This window comes from Mytilus galloprovincialis, chromosome 5, assembly GCF_965363235.1.
Source record: "Mytilus galloprovincialis chromosome 5, xbMytGall1.hap1.1, whole genome shotgun sequence".
Taxonomy (NCBI): Eukaryota; Metazoa; Mollusca; class Bivalvia; order Mytilida; family Mytilidae; genus Mytilus; species Mytilus galloprovincialis.
The window spans coordinates 85,157,601-85,166,795 of NC_134842.1; the positions used below are offsets into that span (position 1 = coordinate 85,157,601).

The 9,195-nt window shown below is 34.4% G+C and overlaps 1 protein-coding gene across 1 annotated transcript in view; it reads right to left on the bottom strand.

Annotated features, from left to right (window-relative positions):
- LOC143076581 (uncharacterized) overlaps nt 1–2,486 on the bottom strand; it is a 52,003-nt gene extending 49,517 nt beyond the window's left edge. The window contains exon 1 of the mRNA XM_076252400.1: nt 2,205–2,486. Coding sequence (XP_076108515.1) covers nt 2,205–2,379 — 175 coding nt within the window. The 5' untranslated portion in view covers nt 2,380–2,486. The remainder of the gene's footprint in view (nt 1–2,204) is intronic.
- Nucleotides 2,487–9,195: the final 6,709 nt, after the last annotated feature.

Genomic DNA, 9,195 nt, shown 5'->3' on the forward strand with positions numbered 1-9,195 from the left:
CAATACTGGTCAATTAAGATTGGAGTTGAGTGCACCCGCACGAGCGGGGTTCGAACTCACAACATTAGTGTTGACTGGCTAGTGATAGACTGGTAACTACTTAGACCACTCGGCCATCGAGGCCCCTGTCACACTTAAGACGATGCCCTATTAGAACTTACCATTTAATAAAATTCCTAGGTTGTGTGGGCATCCGGTCGAAAAGTGTATTGTTTTGCACTGTTCAATGACTTGTTTTATGCATTTACTAAATGTTCTTATATCAAATAGACGTGAATATGTATAAACACGAACACCCTTCCTGGAGGAATTCACGTGTTTATAATTCACATTCGAGAATACGTTGATATGATTGGTTGAGAGGACATCCGGTAGATGTTTTTGCTGTTGTTTATTTATCGATCGACGACCTTGAACGAAAAATGTATTCAGCATATTTAGGCAATATATAAATAGGCAATTTATTTCGTAACTAATGTAAACAAAATGGTGGCGAAAATGCGCAGTCCTTATCGACAATAACAAAATTGTTTTTTTCTCTTTGCGTTAAATTAAATCGTTATATTAAATAATATGAAACATTCGTTTGAATGATAATAAGAGTTTTTGTATTTTTTTGTTTATCAAGTAAAAAAATCATTTTAAGATAAGAGTGACTTGGTTCAGTTCACTCGAAAAAAAAATAACAGGACTTTTATGATATATTTGTGAGTGACTCAATCAGACCCCAGTCAGTTTTTTGTACTCATTTTCGATCGTGTCCATACGATATCAGTTTAATAGAAATTTGACAAGAATAGTACACTTGAAAAATCTAATTAACCATAAGGACCGGAAGGACAGACAGACAGAGGAATGAACGTGCGATATCTTATGTACCCCGCAATGCGTCTCGCTGTGGTTAAAAAAATATATAGTTATAATTTCCAATGAAATTACGCATAGGTTATATGTCCAGTCCTATCGTTTATAATTTAACCGTTTTTGCCAAATCAACAATTGAAATAATTATGGTATAGTTTCTCTGTCTGGACTAAAGCATCCTTTAGCATATTGAAGATTCTCCTTTATAATATTTTGTTTTGTTTTCTGACAACAACAAGAAAGAAGATGTGGTATAATCGCCAATGAGATGTAACTCTCCACAAGAGACAAACATGACACAAAAATTAACAACTATAGGTCACCGTACGGTCTTCAACCATGAGAAAAGCCCATACCGCATAGTCAGCTATACAAACTGTGAATTTTAAACCTGTTTAGGGCCTCCGAATCGCGGGCATTTACAGCTTGTAAACTGTTGTAGGATAAATTTTTGTAAAAATAAATTCAGAAAAGGTATCAAAATCCCTCACCCTATTTTAAAAGTCCGTTATTTTTTTTCCTTTCTGTTAAATTCCATTATTTTCGCGTTACTGAATTCACACCACAATTATTCTTCCCCTTTGCTTCAATGCATTTTTTGGTAAAAGTCAAGTTAAATAAAAAAAAATTGCACCGCTTCGAACACAAGATAAAGTTAACTGCTTATAGACCATAATTATTCTAATAAAATATACTTCATGGACAATCAGTGCTTATTTCATTTGAGACGGCCCCTGTTAACATGACAATAGTAGGATTTGAATCTTGAATAAATGACTATGGCTAATTTCTACCCTACTTTCATTTTGGCCAAATCACTCTCTTCACTTTCAACAATGTTTTTGTCCACATGTTTTACTTATTTCAATATATATGCAACTTATATAAACATTTCTAGGAGAACAGTAGACCAAATACTTAGGAAGCATGACCCCATTTAATAATTGGGAGCTATATTCCAAGACCACGAACAAAGGAAATTAGTTGTGGTCTGAAGCCTTCTGTATACTATGAAGCTACGTATATTCCAAGTTTCTATATGTTATAGTAGTATAATCATAGTATAGATGTAGATAAACGCAAAAATAATTGTCCTCTTTCCGAGTACAATAAAAAGCATGTGAAAGTTTAGAACCGGAAGTCATATCTATCATTAAAAGTTGGTCTGATCACGGAAACAATATACGGACGCCTTGTTTTCGTTTTGGATGACACATGCGACTATGCATGGTACCTATTGGACACAGAGGCATGATGAATAATTTATTGTGGAAGGAGGAGAAGCGACACACAAGATGAAGTCTTCTCGTAGTATAATATAGATAAATTATCATCCTTACCTGGTGGAGCAATATGCTGTTTATTTTTGTAGATCCCACATGTGCAGATATACGGTAATTTTAGGTCCAGGTTATTAACATTGAAAATTTCTAAGTTAAAACTCATATCAATGTGATTTATTGCCATCTTATATTTGGTGCTATTCAGACATCTACCATTGGAGCACAAATGCATACACAATTTTCCAACATACCATGATTTTATATCATTGTTTGTGCAGCTGTCACTATAGAAACATGTCAGTAGTATAGATTTGCTCAACACTATAGTTGTAGTACTAAGTTTCCATGTTACTGAAAAAGAAATACCGTGTATGCTACAAAGATAAGAGTTATTGAAATTCAGCAATATGTGCGTTACTTGAATTTAAATGGTTAAGAAAAACCAGCTGTTACCGTCGTTATCCATATCTATTCAGTCTTACGGTTTGTGCATTCATTTCGAACATGCATGGTATCATAATCTACTAGTTCTAAAACATCTGATATACATGATATAGTACATAAAGTTGTGTGTGTGTGGCAAGGAAACGTATCTTTGGCGGGACAATGTATATAATAGGACCCTTAATAGTTCTTAAATAGTTCTCGATACGTACATATCTCTTTTGTCGCATCTTATCGAGTTTGTAGTATGAACTGCACAAATGAGCCTTCACACTGTACGAAAACCGAGTAACGATCTGCAGCACTTTCTAGACCATTAAACTACTTCATAAGGACTGACATAGTCTTTAAGAGCGTATTAGTAACGTACGTGAGTCGGCATTGCACGTTGAAGATCATGGTAAAGTTATGCCAATTTTTAATACGCTAAAAATTTACGTAGTTAGATTGTGGTATTAAATCGTCGTTGTGACATTGTATAAAGCTAATTGAAGGAGCATATTTGCAGAAGTTTCATTAGTTTCATAGTATTAGACATTTAGGGCCCTAGTGACACGACTGATTACGCCAGCCTTACGGTCGAACAATGATCGTTTCTCACTTGTGTTATGACGGCTACGCGCACACTATGGTATAATTACGACAATCATGACCATGCTGTAAACCTTATTGTATGGTGTTATTCTAAGACATGAGCAATGGATCTTGTCACACGCGATTACATCTTTGACACTGCACAAGATGTGCGTTTTGACTAACAATATCATATATGCATGTCATCGATGACCAAGACGAATATTTGCTAAATCATGTACAATCAGATTTGTGTTCACAAAAAAAACAAAAACATGCCAAAAAAGATATTTAGCAACAGTAGCTGAAAAATTTACCTCCCAACACAAAATAAGGTAAAATGAGACAAATGTAGAATAAGACCAGATAACGGTGCTATACTTACAATAGCTGGAATGAGATCAAGTTGTTTTACCTTTTTTTCCGTTTTATTCATTGTTAACTGTATGTATGACTAGTATAAATTTAATCCAGCCAAATCAATGATAACATGATTGTACGATCTCACACTTTATTGAAGAGTACAATGTCAAATTATCAGATAGCAATTCCAAGTCGGAACCCATAATTTAAAATATGAAGAACAACTAAAAATGCTAACATTCTATTCAAATCATCCTGCAACGGTAGTGCCAAAACATTACAATCTAACGTAATCCATCCCTCTTCAACCTGTTGTAGTGTCATGTTTCCATTACGTGTATGTTAACATTCATGCTCCAGATATTGTATCATGAAGATCGTCTTCTCGGGCGAGAACTGCATTTGGTTTCGTTTGATACTTGGTTCCCATTAGATGATGTAGAAACACACAATATGCAATAATGTCTTTGTAGATTATCAGGCCCAATTCACATAAAATTCCTAAACAGTTCTAAGCTACACATTGAACCTTGAAATTATGAAGTTATAGAGGCCTTGTTTTTGTAAGGAGTCTCTGTGAACAAGTTGTTATTAGAAACGTGCACAGAACATAAGAATAATTTCCTTGACGAACGTTTGGTAAATCGCAGTCATCATACTAGGACAGATGTGTTGGGTTCTGAGGTGCAATAGTGCCATCTTGAAGACTTCCCTTTAACCATATATTTTATCGTTTTAAGCGTCTACAATTGCAACTAGGATGGGATAGAAGCACCTTTTGTAATTCAAATTAAAATTGCCAGCGTTTTATGTACATCACATGGCATCATGTTAGCTGTCGAGAGTGCCAAACGCATGTGGGACATCCCACTTCTTCTTGAATTCAATTATTGGCACTAGGAATAAGGAGTTCTAGGGCACGGGATGATATCGTTGATTTAAAACTCTCTGATGGCTTTGGCTAACTTAAGCAAATGAATTCTGATGGTGAACTGAAATTTAACATCTGATGCAAGACATTAGAATGTAGTAGTCAATTTAAGGCTGAGTCCAAAGTTTGTTCTACAGCTAGTGTGTGCCGTCTGATTCGTGGACTTCCTGCACCAACTTATCAAACAAAGCTGTTTTAAAAGTCATATAATTTACGTTTTTGATTGAGATAAGCCTTCCAATTGATATTTTATCGTGTGTTTTTCTGTGTTGTGATGTTATACTATTGTTTCAGAAATAGGGAGAAGGTTTGGTACCATTAAAACGTTTAATCCCGCTGCAAATGTATGCACCTGTCCTAAGTCACGAATCTGATGTACAGTAGTTGTCGTTTGTTTCTGTAATTTATACGTGTTTCTCGTTCTCGTTTTTTTATATAGATTAGACCGTTGCTTTTCCCGTTTGAATGGTTTTACACTAGTAATTAAGGGGCCCTTTATAGATTATTGTTTGGGGTGAGCCAAGGCTCCGTGTTAAAGGCCATGCATTGACCTATGATGGTTTACTTTTATAAATTGTTATTTGGATGGAGAGTTGTCTCATTGGCACTCCCACCACATCTTCCTGTATCTATTAAGAGAAATGCTGTTGTACAGTTTGATAGTACATTTTACTCTTCTACATCAACTCAAAAACAAAATGAAATTGACAGCGGAGACTTACGAACTTTCTAAATATATAGTAAACATTGATTTTGCTAACAATCACGAAGTCGTAAACATAACAGTGAAATTCTAACGTGATGCGATCTTCAATTGCGTAGCAACATCCGGAAAGAGTTGCATGGTATTTTAACAATATTGGGGCTGATATGTCGTCATGAAAAAACACACAAAAAGCTATTGTGTAGGTAGTGAGAGTGTCGCATCAGCCTTTACACAAATGCCTTTGACATTATTTCCATATTTTGAATGATCTCGCTACGACTGTTCAGTTTATTGAGGTACTATAGAGCAGAGTAGATATTGTATGCAGTATGAAGGGTCTTTATTAACAACATTATAAACGAACAAAAAGCAAGTAGAACTTGCTGATAACCTACTACAAACTTTCAGAACTGTGTAAGGACGCGTTATTTATTTGTAACTGGCTTACAACTTTTGTAATGAATAAACACGCACTAAAGACGATATCTAGTCGAGTTTTTTACCTGTGTAAACGGATAAATATGCTAATAACGGTTTCGGTGTGTGTGTGTGTGTGTGTGTGTGTGAAGACGTTTATTTGATTGACCACACAAGGTCGTAGCACGTCATAGGTATGGCGGGTCCGTTCGTTGTTAATTCATCTAGTTTTAAGTACGTTGCCAAATTAATCTAAATGCAGGACGAGAAGGTTATATAAGAATTTTAAACAGATTTAAACTTTAAAGCAGACCGTTCAATGTTGCAACTACGTCCACTCTGTTTGCAAAGAGTTTGATAACACTTTGGCTACATTGCTTAAACTCATAAACCGAAAATAAACTGAAATCGCCATGTCTAAAAACGAAACAGACACACAACTGTACACACAATACAAGATTGCAAAATAGAGGCTTACCAACCCGAACACAAACAAAACCTGGGGAATATCTCAGGTGCTCTGGAAGGGTGAGCAGTCCCTGCCCCCAAGTATGCACCGTCTTGTTGCTCATGTTAGTAGGTGTCGACCAAAATTTGGATTAAACTTTTAAACTTAATGTTAAATTATTTGACAGGATGATCAGTATACGTGAAAAAAGAAAGAATAAAGCAGAAGCAATCAAAAGTTGTTATTACGGTTAAGACCATACACAAATTATTAGAAAAAAACCCATCTCTTATGGTATATTCCGAAAAATCCCTTATAGTTGGAAGACATAATAACAATATTTTTTTTATTTCATGTAGATTTGTTACCTAGAAAGTAATAAAAATATACGTCAGTGAAAAATTCACACACTGTTCTGGATTGTTATGTCAAAATGATAAAATAATATAACTTACCATGATGGTCTATTCCACAGTTGCATATGTAATCAATAATATCGTTGTTCGTCACGTTTGCTATTTTTACTATTATGGTATGTGATGCTTTATTGATTTCGTATTGCGTGCTCCAATAATGGTTGATTGTTTTTAAACATGAACGAAAGAGAAAATACATTACATCGTTTTCGGTCCACAACATTTCTAAAATGATGGTAGAAAACATTGTTTAACATGATATAATAAACCTTGGGTTTCTTAAATTGTGTAATGTTTCATGTTTAATATAATCGGCATTCATTCACCAGTGACTGGTTAGTTTGTAAAAAATGACTTATCGACAGTTTTAGAATACAAATGAACAGGGTTTCGTTGGGTTAATTTTCGTCACCTCTTTCGCCAAAAAAACATACTTTATTCTACTTTTACTTTTTTTTGCAAACTAAAATTAACTTTTTTTTTTATTTCTAACAAAAACAAATTCAGTTGTTTTAAAAAGGTTAGGAACTTTTGTTTAACCCCTCTACCCTGTGAGGTCTGATTTCAATGCACTTCATTAATTACTTTGATGTAAATTCTTTTTGGATGGCTTTAATAAAATAATGTTTGTATTTATATCAATAGACGATAGCTGAATATTAATCTGATTAACGTATTACTGTTTGTGAGAAAAAAGCGAAATTTTGATTATTTTGGTGAAATACGGTAATTTTTTCTACCGCGAGGTGCCTCCCTCCTCCCTCTAATTTGGTACTCTAATCGGACAACAGAAATTTCAAGATCGCCATTACTGAGCAGTCTACTGCACTGACGAATACGACCATTTACACAAATAACAGACATGGTAGCGTATGAACAACGATGAAGATAGAGTTATTACATAAGAAAACATAGATATCGATATATTAGGCAGCCAAATATTATCAGTATCACGAAAATAGAAAATGGGGGGGGTCTCAAAATACTCGCTTCTGTAGAACATCACTGCGGCTGAAACCTTGCATGGGCTAGCTTTCTATTCTACGTAAGATCTTTATGGATGTTATGTCATTTATGTGTTTATTCAGACCTTAACTGGCAAGTTGTGAACATGTATAGCCTGTGTTAAAAAATTTCCGTGTCCAACAGTCAAAAGAGGAGGGGATGAAGGATCTTAAACGCCGTTTTTGCGCTACCGTTAGCGTCGAATAATTCTCGATTTATCTTCGTTCGCAAAGTTTAATTTCGTAGGTACGTTAGGGTTAAATGAGTAATGTGGGGTACATAATTAATTCCCTCGGACAAGGGTTCATGATCGACACTCCCTCCCCAACTCCAATTTCCCTTCCATTTTTCTCTATAATGTGTTCCCCGTTTTACTCTCATCCCCCATGCTCCCAGACTTCAAAATATATTTCCTGGAATATCAACCTCCCCCTCTTTTTGAATAATGATTATTGTTACCCCGAATCAATTATGTTTGTTCCAATTAACGTTCATCCCATTCGAATCCTGGGTCTGTTTTTGCCATTTAAAAAAAAATCATTCTTTAGTTAGTATAGTTCTATAACTGTATAACAGCATTAAATAAAGATATTTTAAAATGTATTTTGTTATTTAAAAATAAAGTGACTCACATGAGATATAAGGGCACCTGCTGTTAAAACAATTATCTGGTCTTTTCTATTTATAATCTTCATAAAATTTATTTCTACCAAAGTAGTTACTTTATTTTTACTTTAGATCAGGCTAACTAACAGACCTGATACCCCCTTTTGCTGCTTCCTGATTCCTCATATACTATGTTCGCTTACCCCTGTCCACCTCCTCAAGGGTTCAATTGTTTTGTTTGTTTTTCTTGAGAATGTAAATGGTCTTATTTGTAAATTATAACCTCTACACTAAGAGGCGATACATTGTTATGGATTGATTAGTATTGATCATCATGTAACCTACATGTTAAGCTAAGCTTACATTTTTGATAAAAGAAATAATTAAATAACAAAAATCCCTTCCTATACCTTCCCTATTTATTCCTAAAAATTACAAAAATGTAATAGGAAACACACATAATAATTTATTTGGCCTAAGGTCAAGTATCAGGTTTAAACAATCATGTAGATGACTAGGGGTTATCCAGTTTACCGAATAACACATACATTTTAGATGAAAAATTCATTTTTGTTTTGTGCTTGGTATTTCGAAAGATAAAATTTGTGTATTCGATGTTAGAAACAGGGTAAAAGACACCTCAGTATAATTTGATTCATAGAAATATAGCTCTGCTGCATTTCAGAATTTTAAGGCAGAGATATAAATTGTCCATGCCTATCTGAAAAATTAGGACGAAACTTAAATCATGTAAAAAAATGTGTAGTGTCACTACAGAATAACCGTCCTTTAGTTTTGTACCTTTATCATTGATTATAACTTTTGATGACAATGTATGATTATGCAAGTGGGGCATACATCCCCCATGTATTTAAAAAGTCAATCATGGTTTATTTTCTGACAAAATTTATCTGATATTTAATTTCAGGCTCCAATAACATGTAATAGAAAGGATTGATTTATTGTGAAAGATCCTGGAATGTTCAACTTTATTTGGAAACTATTGGCAAAGTACTGACAGAATTAACACCATAAGCAAGTATTATCCTGTCTTGCACTTCGGAAATATATATAAACTGCTGAAACTTGAGAACAACATTAGAAGCCAAGATCATCAATACATAGAACTACTTAATCAT